Genomic DNA, 23129 nt, shown 5'->3' with positions numbered 1-23129 from the left:
AAAAAGAAAAATATGATCCTGTGTTTCACGGAAAATCACTTGTTTTAATAAAAGATAAAAACACTTTTTGTGGCATATGAACCACAAGGTGGTGCTATAATTCCATGCTGGTACTAATATTTTAGAAGTTAATTATAAGAGTTTTTCTTTGAAGTTCTTGATTTTTATACATTTTTTGTAATTGAAAATATAAAGCTGACTGGATTTGCCTTAGAATGTTTACTGAAACTAGTAAATATGAGTTTTTATGTGAACTTTAAAAGTTCATAATTTTAAAGTCTAATTACTTAGCATGTACTAGATAATAAATATGCTTTCTTAACAGTTATTTCTACTTAGAATTTTATCTTAATGGTAATGTTTCATGTTACAAATTTGAAAGTACACACATATAATATAAATGGATGAATAAATAACATACAGTCAGATAAACAATAATAACAAAGAAAAAGTACTCTCCTGTTTCCTCACAAAAAATGGAATAAATTTTCTTGAAGATTATCCAGGATGATTACTACATTTTTATTTATAAAGTTAAAAAATAATAATTTATTTAGTAATTTAAAGTGAATTTTTTTCTTTTTTCTCTTGATTTAACTTCATCTAAGACATTTTCTCTCTCCAGAAAAATATATTACTTCCCATCACTTAAAAAAAAACCAAACCCTCCCCGTGTACTTGTAACGGCGGGCAGCCACCATCTGTGCCTCCGCGGCTGGTCCTGAACGTGTCACAGAGCAGAGCACTGAAGTCCTCACCATGTTCTTCACGGAACTCGCCAACCTGCTTCTAAACACCGAAGGGGACTCACACCCACACTTTCTCAATGTTAGCTGAAAATGCGTTGCTGCTTTTTCACTAAGAATTAAATCGCCGTATTTTTGTTTTATTTAATTTTCAATGAGCATTCTGAACTTTTCATTACAACATACTCATCAGTACAGATGGCAAAATGGTATGTACGACAGCCTCCTGGGTACAATATGCAAGTCCCAGTTGGAGCGTTTCCAACAGGATGTAAACTATGGTCCCGAAGCCTGTACTTTAAAAACACATTACTTAGCACACTGCCAACAAATGTCAACACAAAAATACGGTGCTATAATGACTTCACTCTGTAAAAGAAATGTCCTGGCACAGGAGTTTTCCTAGGAAAAGTAAAACAGAGAAAAACCATACAATCACAGCACAAAAATATTTAAGCATTTATTCGACACTAAATGAAAAAGCTCATCTACTAAATGGAATTAAGATTCTTAATAAAAATATTCTAGTATATTAAAATTTATAGAGAATTCTAAAAATATACAACATGTATTGTAGCTAATATCCTGGAAAAGTTCATGTAGAAAAATTCTATAATTAGTGACTTGAACCTTTTAGTAATTCAGCAGTTTCTTCAAACCTGAAAAATAATAAATAAGTAATACATTAAGTAAATAAATGTCATGAGGCATAAGTTTTAAGTTGCTAAAATTATACTTGAATCTAAAATAAATTTCAATATTTACTTTATTTATAGGTATAATTACTGTTAATAAATTAAGTATGCCATAGCCAGAAGAGAGGAATCAGGAGGAGTCCATTAGTAGTCTTTATTTCTTGGAGCACAAGTTATTTCAGTACTTCTCAAATTTCAAAAAATATTACAGTTTTTAAAGTAGTTAGGCTACCTAATAAGTTAAATTTCACATTTCCTTTCAACTGCTCTTTAAATGTAAGTATCATTTTAAGTATTACCTCACTGATACCTTACTGAAAAATGCTAGCAATACTTTAACAACGCTTAAAATATCTCCAAACCATCCATCTACACATATTATTTAATATTCTGATAAATCAATTATCAAAAATAGATAACCCTCTTGATTAACTATCAGCCAAAAACATCTCTGCACCCTTTAATCCACAATTAATTCCATTAGCGATGCTTTACATCCCCGGCTGGAAGCCCAAACAGTGACTCGTCTCACACACACATAACTGTAGGTGGATTTATTATCCACTTGGGTCCTGAAGGAAATTCCACACCTGATCTAGAGACCTTCAGAGTTTGAAACACATATGCACATTCTATATACACTGTAACCCAATACAATTCCCCACAGAGAAATGAATTTCTGCTGCCCCTTTCTGTTACTTACATTTTTTTCATCCTTTCCATTTTCTGGATTGTTGTTTCCTTTAATTTAAAAATCAACAAATTTAGGCCATTTCTCCAAGGAACCCATCATCGAAGACAGGTCATGAACATATAAAACACAGTCTAAAACCTTGCATCAAATACTGTTTACTTATCACAAAGAATTTTTATGGGAGATTAAGATTTACACAGTTTCACTACTATTCTTGCCAAGAGATCTACAACTAAATCTAATGCTTGCTTGTTCTCCTGACCTTAGAAAGGAAATCCTCTAGGCAGTTGTCAGTTTTTCTTACCTCTGAAATATCTTTCAAGCCACAGTAATTAATAACTGAGGTTCTGGGTGTTGTGTCTATTGATACTGTACTATGATAATCAGAGGACAGAGGAATATTTGCTTCCTTTTCTTTGCTCTTTCTTTCTGTGGAGAAATTAATTTTTAGGTTATCTTTTCTTTTCACAGTGGAGTTCTAAAAATTTTATGTGTATATATATATATATATAAAAGAAAAATAAACATTGTAATATAAAATTGTTACTAGTGTACAGATAGATGAGTGTTTAATATTCTCCTAAGATAATGACTTACATATAAAGACCTAGATGTTAAAAACTGGCCAATAATTACAAAAGGCAATATTATCTTTATCACGATAGCCACCAATTATTTGAATAAACAGGCAAGTTAATTAATTTTAAAACATGAACTACTAACTCATGGCAAATCTTCCCCACCACTGACTCCATTACGGAACATCACAGACAAGGTGCACTCCTGCCAAATCAATCTACAGGCTTGAAGACCATTTGGCTGCAAAAACACGCCCCCTGACCCCCCCAAAAAGAACACTCCTTTAACAGTTTTGTTTTAAGCCAACACAGACCACCTCAATGAGGGAAGAAAGTATTATCACATGAGGACTGAAAACAACTAAAAATACTTTTACATTCCTTTTACTTTCATTTCTCCTACAACCAGGGTCTTTTGTCTATTTCTCTTGCCTATTTGCTCCATTCCTCTACTTACTCATCAGCATGAACTTGGGTGAAATGCCCAGCCCAGGCTCAACATCATTTGATGTGACTATCCTTGGTGTGCTGATTCCAAATTTCCAAGGGAGACAAAATGATTTGGCTTGACGCCTTTTGTATTGGTGTTCCTGGGATGAAGTGTCCACTCTTAACCCAACAACTTGAGCTCAGGGGTCAAGACCACATGGCCCAACTTTGAAGACTAGCTCCATCCCACTGGTTTAGCAGACTGTAGGCTGTTTACAAGTTACGGACAAATGCATTTTCTTCTCTAACATATATTATTTACATATGAAAAGCTACTACTTGAGTTTAAATGAGAAACTTGGAGAACCATTTTTATTACTTTATAGCATTTAGTAATTAAAAGGGTAAAACATCTCTAACAGTCAGCAATTTTGTACACTAGAATTTATTCAACCACTGTGTCATGCAAAATATGTACGGTGGCTTCTTTAGCTATCTCTGGCGTCAGTAGTCTGTAAGTTCAGTATTTTCTTTGTTCCTAGGAGCTTTGCAGTTTCTAAAATGTAAGTTTTGGGAGTATTAAAATTGCCAAATACCTATATAAAGTATTTTCCTAAACTCCTAACTATACCACTAGTACTAATACTACAAGAACTTACCAAGTTTCAGAATATCCATGTCACTAGTAGAAGAATAATCTTCATTCATTTCATTATATTCTGTATAGTCATCATTCTGGAATAATAGTTTAGAATTTAGAATGAAATGAAAAGGATAATGTCCTTATTTTATATTATTACTGCTAAGCATAAAATATAAAGATAACATGCCAGTGTTTAAATATTTTTAAGTATTTTACTTATAAGCAACACATAAATATTTCTATGTATAAGAAATCCTAAAAATGTGAAATCAGACAGCAACCTTCTTGAATCTACAAATTTTACTTTTTAGGAAGAAAAGATAGGCTAGGACGAGAAATTGAAATCCTGGGTAAATCAAGAAACAATTTCTCAGACTGGATAAGGCAATGGAAAATTTGGTAATTGTCTCTATATAATTTACAAGTTGGTTGAAGGAAATGAGTGGGAGAAGGAAGTTCTAATTTTAATTTTTCCTCTCCTGCCCACTTTTTCTTCACCCTGTAAAACAAACCATTTGTCCTATCACAGGACATAAAATAATTTCATGGCCACGACAACAACATAAAATAGGTGGTGTCTAATCAGGACTCCCTTCCCACCAAACATTTTCCCATTATCTTAACATTCTTTGATTTAGCATTTCCAAAGGAATACTCATCCAGTGGTAAATAGAAACTTCACTGTAACTGAGATATTCTATACATGTTAACAAAAGAAAATACCTTTTTGGACAGAAGCAGTTCTGTTTCAAGTAGAGTGACACGACTGAGAAGATTAGTCCAGGTTCTCTCATCCACCATCACTTTCCCTCTCATTTTTTCCTCCAAAGAGTCTAATCTGCTCTCTATCTGAGTCAGTTTCTTAAGCTTTTCTTGGCACTCAGCAAGCATACTATGCAGTGCAGTAATCTCAGGATTAACTTTTATATCCTAAAATGATTAGAAAGGTTAGAAATATTACGCAAACAGAAATTCCTTTAGAAGTCAGTGTATTCCCATTTCCATGGTGCCATTGCAATGGTTAAATTAGGTGACACAGCATGCGAGTTGAGACTGCTACCTATGGAAGCAGACTGTCTGGGCACTTACACTAGCTCATCTATGTATGACCTTGATGCTTCGATTTCCTTATTAAAAAAAAAAACAGTTCCTACTTCATATGGTTCTTGTGAGGATTGAATAAATGAATTTTCATGAGGCTCTTTAGAACAACACCGGGTGGCACAAAATACTGTCACTCACTAGCTTCTTGTAACAACACCTCGCACAAAGCTAAAAGGAAATGACCAAGAAATGACAGTGCATTAGAACTGTTCAGTTTGCTATAAATAGGAAATAAGCCTAATGGCCATTTGGTTGTTTTTATAAATACCAACTGTATACTAAAATGTGTAAAGGTCACAGGCAAAAAAAAGACAGAAAAAAGAGTTTTAGCAGAAACAAGGGTAGACACTCTAACAGGGTCTGTGGCAATACATTAACAGAAAAGATTTGCTAACAGAGAAGAGAAAAGGACACCAAAGGCCCAAAAATTAAAATGAAGAGGCAGTAGTGTACCAATTTTTTCCATTCATCAATATAGGGAGCTGAGAGAGAACCTCCACTGTATTAAGCAGTATATCTCTGAATCTCATTACACTGTAAATTCCTCGAAGGCAAGTACTATGTCTTATTCATCTCAGCATTGCCCATAACACCTAGCCCAGTACCCTAACTATAAGCAGTAAGAAATATCTGTCAAGTTATTATCAGTAAGACTTACCAATTCTTAAGTAATTGTAAAAAAGACAATGTGTCATAATTAATAATTCAAAAGACTAGAGATATTCCAAAGATTAGATGCTGACGCAATCAGGTACCTCGAAGTAAGAAATATTGGCATGTGTTAAGGAAGTCCAAAATGCTTACTTGTTGCTCAGACTTGATTTCAGGGACCTTTTCTTCAGGATTCTTTATTTCGGTATCCTTTATCTCACACACAGCGAACGTGTCGTTAACATCTGTTACTGTGCGTAACGTATCCTCAGGAATGTTCACACCATCTTCATTGTAGAGGTGACGGATCACGACAGCCTTCTTCTGCATGAAGAGGAATGTCACGGCTGCTTCGATGTCTCCCTCACACAATTATTTTAAGCATACGCAGCACAGCTTTGCCAAAGAACATCTATCTTCCCTTTAACATTCATAAAAGCTTACATGCCACTTATAATGTATGTATCAAGTATTAATTAATCTATTCATATTTTATGTGTGATGATGAAATTATGGTTATGATCTTTTAAAGTATTTTTATAGATCAGAAAAAGTATTGAAATATGTCTTCAGTGATGTCTGGGATTTGTTTCAAACTGTTTCAGATTTGGGGGAAAGATGCAGGCAAACGTGGTTGTGGTAAAGATGAAACAAAACTAGCAAAGAGCTGATAAGAGGCTGAAGCTGGGAATGAGTGCTTTTGTAAATATTCAAAATGTTCCATCACAAAAAGTTATTTTAAAAATAATTTCATCATAAAAAAGATTACCACATAATTCACATATAAATAACCAAGAACTGGTTCTGTGAATAAAACTCATCACATTTTTAAAAAATTTTGTTAAATCACAAAACATCAGACTTTCAGCTAAGAATTCACACATAATAACGCTAAAGGGAAGGTCCCGAGGGTGAGGACTGGGTCAAACTGTGCATTTACAGAGGACTCGTTCCACCACAGGTGCTCAAAGCAGGTAAGGGCAGGGGAGATACCCATCAACAAAGATATTAACATACCAGCCCCAAAACCAGATGATAGGTTTCAGAACTGTCAATCACTGGATACTTCATATTCCTGATAGAGAAGTATGAACATGAGTAAGGGAATCACCATAATCTGTAACTAATGGTATGCTCCTTCTATGTGCCCATGTTTTAGGAAGACTGAATACATAATGAGGAGTAAGCGTTCATGAGCACATACTATAACCTTCCTAAGTCATTGTTTTCTATGTGGGGAAAAATGCAAACATAGGAATTAAAAATATGAAGAGAAAGTTCAATTAAACATTTCTACCCTCTCTTATAACTTTTAGAATAGTCCCCTGAGAGCATGTGGTATGCATTGTTAAAAAACACGTATAGTACAATATTTAATTGGAATGGCATACCAGTGCTAGTTAGAAAAGCGAACCCGTACATTTGATTAGCTGGGTAGGTAACTCTGAACACCAGGGCACACTCTCTGCACTCTCCCACCTTGCCTGAAGTCATAAACCTGCCGGTGATGTCAATGCCGACAGGTTCTACAGATGTCTTCTCACTGCTTGAAGAAGGTTCTGGCTTAACAAAATTGATGTTTTTCCTTTGTTGTGAAGGAGTCTAAAAAAAAAGTGTTAAGATGTAAAAAATTTTGTGTGAAAGCATGATGTATATTTCAATTCTGTTACTTCAATTTTTTGTATATGAAATATGACTATCAAACAATGAGTCTGTGAAACTGTATGTCTTTGAAAACTAAGAAGTGATAAAAATGTCCTCTTTGAACCGTTAGTTTAGGACTAGTAGCTCCAAGTTTCAAGTGTGTAAATACAAGTGACTAGTGTTTCAAGCAAACACCAGGTATTACAAAGTTATACAAACCTGTGAATAATGCAGTAATTACACTACGTATTAATTTGCTATCTAGAGTATTTGATTTTATACATTAAACTACTGGCCACTTAGCATAAGTTAAAATCCATTAAGAAAATTACCTTCTCCATACCACTCAACTCCTTGTGCTTTTTTATCACACAATTCAAAATATCACAAATAATCTGGATTTTCCATTCTGCAAATCCACATTGGAGAAACTGCTTTTTCGTCAAGATTGGTTTATAATTAAATTGATCACGGAGAAGCTGTAAAGAGGGAATAGATGAACAAAAAACTGGGAGCAATTTCTTTAAAAAATCCAAAATAATACTGACTACCTGGTTAGGATGGCCTTTTATTTAAAAGGTACTGAAGAGATTTATAGAAATGGTAAAAGTCATGACCAGGTAGGAGAGGTATCTAGGTGGAAACAGGTAGCTAGGGATGTATCAAAGAAGAGATGGCTGTCCAGAGAAATGGAAAAATAGAGCCAATGATCAAAAAGTTCAAATATCCTCACAGGTACTAGAAATACTCCTTAGCTCCCTGTAGAATAATACCATGCTAGATATGTCAGAAAATCGTAGCTCTATTTGTTTATAATTCTTCTACTACATGAGTTTTTTTAGACAAGTCAGTGGGCCTCTGAGTTTCAATTTCTCATTTGTAAAATGAGAGTAATAGATGAAATCAGTAATTTTTAAAACCTACTCTTGAACCCTAGGATTTCTTAGAAGTACCTCTTAGGCTTCCATAGAACTTTCCTGGGTGAAAGGCAAGGAAAGGAAAGATTAAACAGAGGCCCTACACGTAAAATCTCCCATTGCACCAAATGCAACTTACTACTGAAAGAAGAAAAGATTTGACTTGATAAATGAGCTTTACCATTTTTTAAAAAGTTTAAGAAAACCCGAGTACTTGAGTAAAAAGTAATGATAATAAGTAGGGTTTTAAAAAAATACAATATGAGCCCTGGCTGGCGTAGCTCAGTGGATTGAGCACGGGCTGCGAACCAAAGTGTCGCAGGTTCGATTCCCAGTCAGGGCACAGGCCTGGGCTGCAGGCCATGACCCCCAGCAACCACACATTGATGTTTCTCTATCTCCCTCCCTTCCCTCTCTAAAAATAAATAAATAAAATCTTTAAAAAAAAAATACAATATGAGATTAAGTTCGGTGTCCATAATACAAGTGGAAATACGAAGGTAGATGTAAGACACAGTCCCAGACCACAAGGAACACAAAATCTCGGTAAAAGCTGTGGTTCATTCTCACAAACGACTAAACTTACAATTCTACGAACTGCAACCATTACTCAATAAAACCACATTTCTCTCTAACTTCTGCCAGCATATGAAATTTTACTAAAATTTGATATAAAAAAGGGTGAATGATAACCAATGATCAATGTTTACCAGCTTTTTTAATAGAGTGATATTTGATATTTAACAGAGTATGAAACATAAAGCAAACTTCAGTTACACCTTCATGGCAACAGGCATGGCATTTAAATGAGGTAAATGCGTATGAAAATGCTCTGTCAACTATACATGCTGTATATGTATTTAAGAAGGTATTATAAAACATTAATATTAAAAAATCAATACCTTCTAAAACAGTTATTGCCCCATAAACATAAATGTACCTTATAGACAGTGTCTATAAAGCGCAAGTCGTTCTTTGCTGTGAGCTCGGCATTGGACTCCACCAGAAGCTCCGCTACGTAAGATGAGTATGAGGTCAGGGAGTAGCTGATGATGGGCAAGCATGCCGCCGTCTCTCCCTTTATCAGACTGTTGGGGGGGAAATATTTTCAGTGAGCATAATTCCACAAAGTTGGATAATCAGGGATATAGAAGAATTATTGTCAATAATTTATAGCTTAATACTATAGCCATAATGATTAAGTGATGTACAAGACCCTTCAGATTCTATCCCCTGCATTAGACCAGTCCAGCCAGATTACTATGAAATCCTATTATTCATATACTCAAACACTTACAATAGTTCTTTAGTACCAACAGAAAATCTAGTACATTTTCTCCTAATAAAACGAATGTACCATTGTACAGCGTTCAGGTGAACTTTACATTCTTCCAAACACTTGTTACTTTACCTCATTTGCTTTTTACCAAAACTGCAAAGGGAAAATACTATGAATTTTCCATTACTGAGGGAAACAGGGTTGGGAACTGTAAATAGCTGATCAATAGCTTCTAACTGCATCAGGCTCCTTTGAAATCTGTACTTTATTTCAGATTATGCTAATTCCTCCAGTCTAGAAAGGTATCCCACTTTTCTCTGTCCATTATTCATTCTTCATACCTCACTTCTCAGATCCCAAGCTTTCCATGAAGCCATCCTCACTGTTCTGATCCATATTTCTCTCTCCCAGAATGACTCTCAGGCTAGTCAGTGTCTGATGCCTCATGATCTGTCTTGTACTGTTTTGTAATTGTCTACACATATGAATCTCATTTTCTGCATGTGAAATACCTTCAGATTCTCCCACAACTAACTGAGATTGGTTCAATCAGCCAGTTATATTTGTTCAACTGAAGTAATAACGCACACATAAAACATTTTTTCCCACAAAATTCAAGATGTAAACAAATTTTCCTATTCCTACTCCTTTTTTTTTTCCTGGTAAGACAGAGAACAAGTATATGATGGTAGCATTACAATTTGTTTTTCAGGACAAATATAAATTGTTTCTATTTTATGTTTATGGGTACAATAATGTTTTCCCTTATGAGAAGACTGCTCTGGCAATCTCGTCTATCTGTAAGACAGTTTTAAAAAGGAAAAAAAAAACCTTCTGAACAGCAAAATCTGTCCCACTTGATGCACATTATGATTAGATGATGGCCAAGTCTGCATATAACGTCTCATATAAACAACCTCAAAAATCTTGGTCATCTCTCTTCTAATAGGGACTTTGATTAGCAACGGTAAGAACAACAGACGGAGGTGGGAAGTGGGCTGCTGGAGGCCGGGTAGGACCACGGAAAGGTGAATCCAGAGGGTATCGGAGGGTCAAAACCGCCACCATGACTGTGGTTAAGAGAAGCAGGATGCTGCAGCACATCGACCACAGGATGAAGTGCATCCTGCAAGGCGGTTGTATCTTCACTGGCACCTTCAAGGCTTTCAACAAACATGAATCGATTGTATGTGATTATGACGAATTCAGGAAGATCAAGCCAAGGAACTCAAAACAAGCAGAAAGGGAAGAGAGTCTGGTCTGGTGTTGCTTCTAGGGAAGAACCTGGTCTCAATGACCGTAGAGGGACCTCCCCCACAAAGATACTGGCATCACCCGACAGCCACTTGCTGGAGTGCTGGGGGCCCAGGGATCCGTAGAGCTGCTGGCAGAGAAATCCCAGCTGGTGCTCCCATGCCCCAGGCCCCTGCAGCACTTGCTAGACCAATTTGTGGGGTTGGTGGGCCCTCCCGACAGGTGACGACCCCACAAGGAAGAGGCACGATTGCAGCTGCTGCCATAGCCAGTATTGCAGGGGCCCCAACCCAGTACCCACCAGGCCCTGGGGGTCCTTCCCCACCTAAAGGCTGAGGGGCATCTCCTCCAGGCATGATGGGCCCACCTGCTGGTATGAGGCCTCCCATGAGTCCTCCACTGGGGATCCCCCCTGGACAAGAAATTCCAATGAACATGCCCCCTCCAGGAATGCAGCTCCCTCCCTGGGGGAATGTGAGGCCTTCTTTGACCCTTGGTCACAGAGTTATGAAAGTAGTTCCAGAGGCAACGCCGGGTTCCACAGGGCCACGTGGCCACAGACCTGTTTGTTCGTTATGCTGTTGTTCTGCAGTCTCGCCGTTATTCTGCAAGTCTTACTTCTTACAGGTTGTCTGGCTTCCCTTTCAGGGCCCCTCCCTGAGAAATGCACCCACCAAGGCCCTAGAGACTCATCTTGGCCCTCCTCAGCTCTTTGACTGTTTCCTGAAAGACTGTACATAGTCCTTTTATTGCCTTGTGGCCTATGAAACAAATACTACAATAATCTCTGAGTAGCCTCTTTAAAAAAAACAAACAGTAAGAAAAACAGATATTATAAACTGGCACACTAAAACAAAAAACGAAGAAATTTTAAAATGGAAAAAAGTAGAAAGAATAAAAAAATGTGTGTATGGGGCTGTGTCAGGCGGCAATCGGAAGCAGCAGCAGCAGCAGCAGCAGCAGTTACCTATCTCAACAGGCCCTGCAGTTATCACTATGTTACGGAACAATCTAAAAACCATTTTTCTTGACACGACCATGTGGTTTTCATCCCTTATTTTATGTGGTGAATCACATTTATTGATTTGTGAATACTGTACCAACCTTGCAGTCCTGGAATAAATCCCACTTGGTCGTGGTGTATGATCTTTCTGATGCATTGTTGTATTTGGTTTGCTAACATTTTGTTGAGGATTTTAGCATCTATGTTCGCCAGGGATATTGGCCTATACTTTTCTTTCTTTGTAGTGTCTTTATCTGGTTTTGGAATTAGGATAATGCTGGCCTCATAAAACAAGTTTGGGAGCCTTCCCTCCTCCTGAATTTTATAAAATAGTTTCAGAAGGAGAGAGGTGTGAGTTCTCAGAGTGTTTGATAAAACTCAGCTATGAAGCCAAAATGATTCAGGAGTTTGTTTGTTTGGAGGCTTTTGATTACTTCTTCAATTTTACAAGGTATAATCTGTCTATTCAGATTCTCTGATTCTTCTTGATTTATTTTTGGAAGCTTGCATGTTTCTACGAATTTATCCATTTTGTCCAGGTAGTCCAGTTTGTTGGCATATAGCTGTTCACAATATTTTCTTACAGTCTTTTGTATTTCCTTGATGTCAGTTGTCATTTTTCCTCTTTCATTTCTGATTTTATTTATTTGGGTCCTTTCTCTTTTTTTCTTGATGAGTCTGGTTAAAGGTTTGTCAATTTTGTTTATTACTTCAAAGAATCAGTTCTCAATAAATGTAGAAAAAGCATTTGATTAAATATAGCACCCATTTATGATAAAAGCTCTCAGCAAAGTGGGAATAGAAGGAACATACCGAAACATAATAAAAGCCATATATGACAAACCCACTGACAGCATCATACTCAAGGGGCAAAAACTACAAGTATAGCCCTAAAGATCAGGAGCAAGACAGGGATGTCTGCTCTTACCTCTAATTCAACATAGCACTGGAAGTCCTAGCCACAGCAATCAGACAAGAAGAAGAAATAAAAGTCATCCAAATTGGAAAGGAAGTAGTAAAATTGTGTTAGTTGCTGATGACATGATACTGTACATAGAGTACCCCAAAGATTCTACCAAGAAATTACTAGAACTGATAAATGAATTCAGCAAAGTAGCGGGATACAAAGTTAGTATACAGAAATCAGTTGCAGGCCAATAGCAAAATAACAGAAAGGGAAATTAAGAAAACAGTCCCACTGACAACTGTTTCAAAAAGAATAAAATACCTAGGAATAAACCTAATCAAGGATGTAAAAGACCTATACTGGGAAAATCATAAGACACTGAAAAAAGAAATTGAAGAAGACTCAAATAAGTGGAAGCACATACCATATTCATGCATAGAAAAAATTAACATCATTAAAATGTCCATACTATCCAAAGCAATCTATGGATTTGATGCAATTCTTATCAAGATTTTAATGACATATTTTACAGAACTAGAAATAATATTTCAAAAATTATATGGAACCAAAAAATCTCCTGCATAGCAATAGTTATTCTGAGAAAAAAGAACAAAGTTAGAGGAATCATGCTACCTAACATCAAACTATACAATAAGGCCACAGTAATCAAAATAGCATGGTATCGACATAAAAACAGACATATAAATCAATGAAATAAAATAAAGAGCCCAGAAATAAACCCACATCTTTACAGTCAATTAATATTTGACAGAGGAAACATACAATGGGCTAAAGACAGTTTATTCAATAAATAGTAATGGAAAAATTGGACAGATAACGTGCAGAAAAATAAAACTAGACCACCTTCTTACACCACAAACAAGAATAAATTCAAAATGGATCAAAGGCATAAATGTTAGCTCCAACACCATAAAAATCCTAGAAGAAAACATAGGCAGCAAAATCTCAGACATTGCCAGTAGCAATTTTTTAAATCAGATCTATCTCCCCAAGCAAGGGAAACAAAAGAAAAAATAAACAAATGGGACTACCTCAAATTAAAAAGTTTTTTCACAGCAAAGGAAATTATCAACAAAATAAAAAGACAACCCACAGAATGGGAGAACATATTTCCCAATACATCTGATAAGGGGTTAATGTCCGAAATTTATAAAGTACTTCCAAAACTCAACACCAAAAAAAAAAATTTTTAAATGGGCAAAGAGCGTGGCTGGTGTAGCTCAGTGGATTGAGCATGGGATGGGAACCAAAGTGTCCCAGGTTCGATTCCCAGCCAGGGTACATTCCTGGATTGCAGGCCATAACCCCCAGCAACCGCACATTGATGTTTCTCGCTCTCTCTCTCTCTCTCTCTCTCTCTCTATCTCCCTCCCTTCCCTCTCTAAAAATAAATAAATAAAATCTTTTAAAAAAATGGGCAAAGGACCTAAATAGACACTTCTTCAAAAAAGACATACAAATGGCCAATAGACATATGAAAAGATGCTCAATGTAACTAATCATCAGAGAAATGCAAATTAAAACAACAATTGAGATAGTATCTCACACCTGATTTATTGATGGCTGTCATCAATAAGTCAATAAAAAACAAATGCTGGTGAGAATGTGGAGAAAGGGGAACCCTTTTGTGCTGTTAGTGGGAACGTAGACTGGTGCAACCACTGTGGAAAGCAGTATGGAGATACATCAAAAGGTTACAATTAGAACTGCCTTTTGATGCAGCAATCCCACTTCTGGGATTATATCCAAAGGACCCCAAAACACTAATTCAAAGGAACATAAGCACTCCTATGTTCATTGCAGCATTATTTACAATTGCCAAGATATGGAAGCAGCCCAAGTGTCCATCAGTAGATGAGTAGATAAAACAACTATGGGACATTTACACAATGGGATATTACTCAGCCATGAAAAAAGAAGAAAATTTTACCTTTGTGACAGTACAGATGGACCTGGAGAACATTATGCTATGTGAAATAAGCTAGTCAGAGAAAGACAAATACCATATGATTTCATTCATATGTGGAATCTAGTGGACCAACTGAACTAACAAGGAAAATGGGAACAGGTTCATACATGGAGAACAGATGACAGCTAGTGGAGCATTGGAGGGATTAAGCAAAAAGGAATAAGGACTCCTGGACATGGACAAGAGTGGGTGATTGCTGGGCAGAGGGGGGTATAAGGGGATTCAATGGTAATGGGAAAAATACAATAAAGATTAAAACAAGTAAAACAAAAGAAAATCAATTTTCTAAAATATTAAAAATAAAAATTATTGATCTTAATGACACTCAGGTCAATAAGAAAATCAAATGTTTAAACAGTGTACTCAGAAGAAGGGAAAATAATTGGTATCTTAGAATTATTCCTATACAAAATGTCCTTTAAAATGTTGATGGTTGGTGTGGTAAGAAAAAAAACTTGGCTACTCAAACTGGTTAAGTCCCAGCAAGACTACACAGTAGATATTTTCCTGTTTTGAGGAACCAACCTATGATTGACACGTGCTATGGAAGCATACTATGGAATACTTTTCGCATCTCATATACAATGTTGATAGTATCAGCCACTAGAACTCATCTTTCTCCCTGCTCTCCTCACTACCCTTTCATGTGCAGTCATCTCTTGGTGTTAACTTTCCTGGAATGCCATCAGAACATCCATTTTTATGTGTAAAGCTCATTACTCCAGGTTTCTCTTTAGTTGGTTAAACCAAGACTCACTCTATTACATGAACAACTACTAATCCGGACTTGTTCCTTGACACTCACTGAATAAATGTCTAAGTAGCTTCTAATATGTGCCAGGCACCAGTCTATTCTAGATGTGGGGATACTACAGTGAAAAAACTAAGTACTAGATGTCAAATTACTTCCAGAGGGGTAATATTTCACTGATAAATAATCCCAGGTAAAAAGAAAAAAGTATTAGGGGGTAGTGGATGGCAGGAATACTGTAATGCATTGGCATGAATATAGAAGAAATGTGTGTTGCTACATTCCATAAAAGCAAATCATATTTGGAAACTGGAAACTAAAGTGAAACATTCAAAGTGGGGTCTGTTATATGAGTTAGCTTAATCCTCTTCAGACAAGGTATAAATTGCCATAAGGAATCTATTAAGTAGAATCGTCCAAATCCTAAAGAAATACTATCTAACTGAATGTGAGAGGGTGGTGAGTTATATAACTAATGAATTCATTATATTTCTATGAGTTTAAAGGTTGTACACTCAAGAATATTATGCTGCTACTTCCAAAAGGTATTTTAAATCTCTAGAGCTGGACTTTTTGTGAAATCAATGTCTTTACTTAGATATACCTCCATGTCAAATATTATATCAAATCATTACCACAAAGATTACAAATTGAGTTTCATATTACAGCTTACCCTACACAATCCACCTCCTGAGGATAACTTAGCAAACGAAGCACTTGTTCTAGGTTCCGTAAGCTTCTCTTTAAGTCACCTGTTGCCATTATTTAACATTACGTTCAGCCACTATTCCACCTAAAAATAAAAATCCATAAAACACTGGTTAAGTCTGTATATTTTGAAGCTTTTCTGTTCTATCTTGTCATATCTCCTATGGGCACTTTCCATATATATCTTATCTTAGCAATTTCTTCCCTAACTTATATTCCCTACTAGTCTAGTACTGCCTAGTATCTATGTTATATTCCTGAATATAAGGTGTGCTTTTTCCAATATTTTTCCTTATAAAGAAGTTTGCCTTATGTTCATGCTCTTATAATGTGTCTCATATATGATACTCCCCCAGATAGTGTATTTTGAACAACAAAGTAGCATTTGGGAATACACATCAACCCCAAATAATCTCCATCAATGACTATTTTGGAGGCTTATAAAGGCTACATTAAAAAAATCAGTAAAAAACGAAGACAAATTTAGCACAGATATATAGTCATTATTCCCAGGGCTCTGATGTCATACAGTTACCAATAAGATGCATTGCTTTAAAAAAAGATTAAAAATCATATATACTAACCAGAGCACACAGAACTAGTAGGATTCCACATGACAGAAGAGGTATCAACAAAATTTTGGAAGGTGAATGAGTGATAACCAACCTAGCAGAACAGAGATGGGCCAGTCCTATCTGTCTATTTAGGAGAAAACCAATAGCAGCAAGACAGGTTCAGAAACAAGGAGCCCCTGACAGTTCTGTGAGGAGTGAGGCCAGGGGGTGCTGAAACAGAGTAAGCATTGGCAAGTTCACACAAAGAGCTGCTAAATCCTAGATTTTTACTTTCCCTCCTCTCTCTGATACGTAGCTTGCTCAGCTAGACAACTTCCTCTCTGCCTCTCTAGGTGAGTTTATAAAGTTGTTTTCCATGTACATATAAGTTAATTCTTATACTTGTATGCATAGGTACTGGAACTGAACAATTAAGTAAATGGATGGCTGAACAGTAAGAGCCAGGTGTCTCACCGCTGGAGTGAGAATTTACAGATAAGGCAGGGAGGAGACTAGAATAAGCCCTGATTAGTGGATCAGTTAGAGACACCAGTATGAACTCATGTTTAGCTTAATATAGATACAGACAGTTTCATATTGAAATATTTATAGACGTGTGGGTATCGATAGCTTAGCATATACACATATATTTCCTTTCTGCCAGCTGAAAGTGACTAAAGGCATCGACACCCCAGTAGCAAAGAGCACACATGGCATCCAGATCTTGGTTGTAATGCTATTCTCCAATAAAAGGAACCAGGAGTTCCTGGAGAAACAGCCAATTCTAGGATTGGGGCAGGAAATACGCAGAATGAACCATTAGGTAGGTCCAGAAAGTAAGGAAGAACACACAAAACAAACAAACCAATCCGACACCGATGGGGGCATGTGGAAAAGGACACAGGAACTAAATGAAATAGCTAGCTCCTAGTGGTCAAAGCTAAAACAATTTGGAAAAAATTAATAAAATAGTATCAGATTGTTATCCAAAGTCTAAAACAAAACAAAAAATCAGTATAATTCAATACATTTAATACAAATAAAGAAAAAAATCTTATAATCATTTCAATACATGTAGAATAGGCATTTGACAAAATTCAACACTCATTCATTGTATAATTCTTAGGACATTAGCAGTGGAAGGGAACTGCCTGCACTTGATAAAGGTTATCTACACAAATCTCTTGCAAACATCATACTTAATAGTGAAATATTAAACACTTTCTTCCTGAGATTGGGAATGAGGCAGGCTTATCCAGTCTCATTATTTCTATTCAACACTGCACTAGAGGTGGTAGATAGTACAAAAGTGCAAGAAATAAAAGGAATAAAGACTAAAAAGGAAGAAATAAAAGTCAATAACATAATTGTATATAAAAAAATCTAAAGAAATAGGTGAATTTCTATGGTTGCTGGAAAGAAGGTCAATATATAAAAACCCATTGTATTCCTGTATTCTCCAAATAATTAGAAAATGTTTAAAAATTATATATGTATATACAGGAGACTGTTCTGCGTGGTGTGGGCCCAGCCCCCACTTGGAGATGCATAGGACCCATGCCCACGGATAGGTTATCCCGTGGGGAATCAGGCCTGCATTGTACCTAGATTGCTATGAGACTTGCTTTTGCTAAAACTCCCTCACCCTGAATTGAGGCAGCAAATGTGTACTGCATTTCTTTAAAGTAACGTCCTAAAATCCATGCTAAACCTCCCAGGGACGAGTGTAATCAGTTCAACCACTTTTCCCTTTGCATTTACAAATATCCCTCTTCTGTGATATGATTAGCGGCATCCTCTCCTTTGTTTTCTGTAAAAGGTAACCACCTAAAGCGAACCTGTGCATAGTAAATGAGGGCCATCATGTAATGTGCCCAAAAAAGCAATAAAAGCTTGTCAAGGCAAGGGCTGAGGCTTTTTCTCCTCTTGAGAGAAGAGCCACGCCATCCCTTTTCCTCCACAGGACTCAGTAGTCCGTGTGAATTTGTGGAGTCTCACCCATAACGCCACAGGCCCCACGAGCTGGGGTCCACATCATGTATAAATAATTTACTATAATCTCAACAAATAATCATACACATGTGAATAGATCTAGAAAAGATGTGTAAGATGTCAAAAAAGCTATAAAACTTCATTGAGATATATTAAAGAAGCCCTAAATAGAAGAGGTATGCACGCTGATCGACAACTGGAAGACTCAATATATTGATTCACAGATTCAGTGCATTCCCTCCTACCCACCTCTCCCTCCAAAAAATCCCTGCAGTTTTTCTTAGGTGGAAATTGATAAATTGAGTAAAATTTATATAGAAATGCAAAAGATAAAGGAAAAGTATCAAAATCAAAATTGGAGGACTTACTCACTGGGTATCAAGACTCGGTATAAAGCTAAATTTGGGAGTAGTGAAAACATGTACAAATAGAACAATGGAACAGAACAGGGTCCAGAAACAGACCAGGTGTACATCGACACTAGATTTATGACAGACTCGATGCTGAGTAGCCCTGGAGAAAGGATGGTCTTTTTTTCAAAAATGGTACTTTGTCAGGTGAATATCCAGATGGAATGAATAAACCTTGAACCCCTGATGTACAGAGTACCTCACATTCTTCACAAAATTAATGTCAGATTTTGTTGAAGATCTAAATGTAAAATATAAGACAACCAGGTTTTCTGGAGATCACATAAGAGAATAATCTTTATGAACTTCAGGTACAGAATGATTTCTTATCTTATGACTGGTAAAATGAAACACATTAAAATTGGTAACTTCTGTTCATCAAAAGACACCTTTAAGAGAGTGGAAGGATAAACCATTGATGGAAGAGGATGCTGCCATATACATAACCAACAAAAATATTCATATCTAGAAATTCCTACAAAGCAACAAGAGAAAGAAAGACAACTCAATACAAAAAACCGGGAAAGAGACCTGAACAGGATCTTTACAGAACAGTAACCATGTGAAGAGATACTCAATCTCATTAATTATTAGAAAAGTGCAAAGTAAATAAAAATGTGAGGTTGTAGAGGATCTGACAGCCAGACTGCTGTGAAAGGGTAAATTAGTACAGTCACTTTGGAAAACTTTTTGGTGATATCTACTAAAGCTGGCATTCATAGGGCCTATGAGGCAGAAACACGACTCCAAAGAATATACATAACAGAGTAACGTGCTTATATATGTGTGTGCACCAAAACACATGAAAAATGTTTGACATTTTAAATAAAATGGTTCACTTTCTTTAAAACCCAAAGAAAATACCATGGAATTATATTTTTAAATGATCTTTTTATTGCTTGTAGTAGGGCTTTTTGTTAGGTTCCCCCCAAAAGGTTATGACCTAGGAAGTTAATAAAATAAATGGATTTTTTAAAATAGTTAAGAGCTTTTGCTAGAAAGAGATAAAAGACACACAGCTATCTAAACTATTAGCCTAGTTAAGTAGTAAGGCAAAACTCAAGAGCACATTTGAAAAACATCTATTTGTAACTGTCTATGGATACTTTATAGAAGGAAAATAACAGATAACAATACCTTGAGTAATGAATCCTCTGGGCATGAAGCTCCTTTAAAATGAGGTCATGACATTAAAAACAAAACAGAACAATTCATAAATCTGGTGAAGTCGAGTTAATATGATCTTTCCCCCCAGTCATCCTTCTAGCAGGTACTCAAGAGAGAAGTCATCTCCTTAAACACCTTCTATCTGTACCTAACTAGAGGTAATGAGGCTAACGGTATGCAAAATCCTAAATTCTGTAAGCTCTCAAGCTTAAGCTCCTAGCCACCCAATTCTGAACCCTTTCCCCATTTTAGAAACACAGTCTCTTCCTAATCCAAGTCTCCTCTCCTTGATCAATACGGTAAAGAACAGGTTAATGAATATATTTTAATACACTTATGCATTCATTTTAGTCACAATTTTTCAGCTAAAAAAGTTACTTCAACTAAACATTTACTTTTTTAGGCAGAGGGAATTTTAGGTACTGTCAAATGGGAGATAAACGGGGAAAAAAAAAGAAGTAATCCTGAAATCACATTTTGCAAAATACTGGCCCAAAAGGCCAATGTTATTTAATGTGGTCAGGATGACTGGAGGTTTGATAGATGGACAATGGAAGCAGTAAGAGAGATGACCTCCCATGCATGACCAGCCTTTCCTTTCCAAGGGAAGATGTGGTGGGAGCTAATCTGGTTGTAACTACAAAAATTATACATTCTTAAATATTGTCATTGGCCAATATAGTAGGTCTGAGCTTGTTTTAAGTGTCAGACTCATCTGTCTTAACACAGTTCTTCTAGGGGCACCTTTTCACTTAAGATATTCTATAACTTCAATATAAATTGTATTCCTTCCCATAAACTTTTTAATACTTCCAGATGTATATTCCATCTTTCCAATACATGTAATTTTGTTCTATTTAACACTTTATGGTATCTTTCCATCTTTCCTTTCTCTGATGCTCGGGAACATACAGCAATGTCTCATTATTTCTACCTCAGGTAATGGGATTTCTGACAACAAAGTATGTCCCTGGAACACATCCTCTTCAGTACCAGCAGAATAAATATTTTGAAGAAGAGTAAGATACAAGTACAGCTTGGATCTGTAGGTGAAGGAGATAAGTAATAAAATAGGACAGAAAAAAAATAAAGGGATACAAAATGTGAATATTATAGAAAAAAATTAGTTACTGCTCTACATTTCCATGAAAGGCTTTACTCAGTCTATTATAAAATTAAAAATTAAGATATTAAAAGAATTCATAATCTATGACTTATGCAAAATAAGTTATGACTTTATGATTAATATTTATACTCTATAACCCTTATCAAAGGAAATTAAAAGGAGCTATTTCTCAGCCTGTAATCTAGATTCAACCATTAAGATGGTCTCAATATTGCTTCCTCCTTCCTCCAGGAGCTCTCTGCAAGTCAAGTCTGCCCAATTGAACTCAATAGATTTTTAGTCTAGATACATCTCATTGCTGTTAGAGGTCATTACATGATGCCTCCCAGGGTAATGCCATTGAACTTAGAGTGATTTTTGTTCAGAATGAAGTAACTATACTGACTATAACAATTATGGTTGATAACTAAGTTTCTGACATAGGTCATAACCCTAGATACAAAAAACATATATCAAAAATACAGGAATATGGGGATCTAATGAACAAACTAAACTAATGAGCAAAATATAATCAGAGGCTTAGAATCATGGAACAGACTGACAGCTTTAAGAAGGGAGGGGGGAGGTGGGGCCTGATTTAAAGAAGGTGAAGGGGTTAGTCAAAGAACCTACAGAAGGACCCAGGGACTTGGACAACGGTGAAAGGACTGATGATGGAAGGAGGGGTCGTGGGCTGGGCAGAGTGGGTAGAAGGAGTAAAAAGTGGGACAAGTGTAATGGCATAAACAATAAAATATAAAAAATAAAGTAGGAAGACAAACTGTAGAAAAAATAGAGTAGAGATGAGGAAAAATAAGTTTATAAAACTTTCTGCAAAAAGATATCACGGATAGACTGTTTAAGAGATAGAATGGTCTGGGAAAGAAAACACTGAGAAAAATTGGGGGAAAACAGAGGGAGTAAGGGACAGGTACAGAGGTTCAGTGGGACTGCTGCGTTTACATATAAAACTGTTAGAAGATTTGGGTAATTTTAGGAAAAAGTCTAGTATAGCCATAATTTCGGAATCAAATCGTCATGACTGATTTTTTTTCATAGTGAAGGAAAAACCAAGTCTTCTAGGAAAGTGGAAAAATACTGAAACACCAGCGAAATGCAAGCAAGGAAAGCATCCACTACTTCCATCTCTTCCTTCTAGTCAATATTTCCAAGGAGCTGGACCGCTCCTCAGCTCAGATCCAATAGGAGGAAGCAGTCAGTCTTGTAACTTCAACACCATAAATCACAACCTAATCTCACAGGATGAGCTGCTACGATTCTGCCTTCTTCGTTGTCACTAAGGGGCGTACCAGTTGATATATCGGCAAGCCACATCTCTGGCTTCCCTCCCACTGCTTGATTTAAACAGATGAAAAGCCAGACCTGGTCATTCGCTCCCACCCAGGGCCTCTATAAGGGCATCGGACACAGGAGACCCCAGCTCAGTTTAAGGTGCAATCTCGCCAGTTTCCCCCGGCTCACCCAGCAGCGGCTGAGCAAAGAAGCGGGCTCCGAAGAGGAGAGGGACAGATTGCATTCACAACCAGAGATAGCCACGGGAGCCCAGCATCCAGCAAGGAGTCCCTGTGGCAGGACGGCTGCCCGGTGTGCTGCTCGCGCCGACGGTTTGTATTTGGAACAGCGGGTCGAAGCCCGCCAAACACCGCGGCTAGACCTTCAAACGTGCTGGCTTCCCACAGCGTCACGATTTCTCGCTGCAGATTCCACACCAGGTTCGCCCCCACCCCTGAGGACGTGGACTCTGCTGAGAGCCTTCTCGACGGCAAGCCCGATCCCAAGTGGGAGAGCAGTACTTGGCCTAGTTTTGATGCTTAGAGTGGCTCGGGATGCGAAATGAGGAAACAAGGAATTTATAACGAATTGTAAACAGCGGGAATAAACTTCTTT

General features: G+C 36.7%; 1 protein-coding gene and 1 pseudogene across 6 annotated transcripts; one reads left to right on the top strand and one right to left on the bottom strand.

The window, feature by feature from the left end:
• Nucleotides 1-57: 57 nt before the first annotated feature.
• On the bottom strand, nt 58-23102 carry CEP44 (centrosomal protein 44). Of its 6 annotated transcripts, XM_028521997.2 has the most exons (14): nt 22704-23100; nt 21051-21159; nt 20087-20118; nt 15959-16078; nt 9042-9189; nt 7517-7663; nt 7020-7142; nt 5694-5864; nt 4509-4715; nt 3802-3877; nt 2440-2564; nt 2145-2182; nt 1377-1405; nt 58-1148 (listed from the first exon to the last, which is right to left on the bottom strand). In XM_028521997.2, exons 4-14 carry the CDS (start codon nt 16045-16047, stop codon nt 1111-1113), a joined length of 1191 nt encoding a protein of 396 aa, XP_028377798.1. In that variant the 5' UTR covers nt 16048-16078; nt 20087-20118; nt 21051-21159; nt 22704-23100; the 3' UTR covers nt 58-1110. The 6 variants fall into 6 exon arrangements, with proteins under 6 accessions (XP_028377798.1, XP_035887897.1, XP_035887898.1 ...); XM_036032004.1 differs by lacking the exon at nt 21051-21159; XM_036032005.1 differs by lacking the exons at nt 21051-21159; nt 22704-23100 and adding an exon at nt 22605-22624.
• LOC114502492 lies at nt 10408-11435 on the top strand (annotated as a pseudogene).
• Nucleotides 23103-23129: the final 27 nt, after the last annotated feature.

The sequence above is a fragment of the Phyllostomus discolor genome, chromosome 8 (assembly GCF_004126475.2).
Source record: "Phyllostomus discolor isolate MPI-MPIP mPhyDis1 chromosome 8, mPhyDis1.pri.v3, whole genome shotgun sequence".
In the NCBI taxonomy this organism is placed as follows: domain Eukaryota; kingdom Metazoa; phylum Chordata; class Mammalia; order Chiroptera; family Phyllostomidae; genus Phyllostomus; species Phyllostomus discolor.
The sequence above is the reverse complement of the archived record's forward strand: the minus strand, read 5'-3'. Positions and strand labels throughout refer to the sequence as shown.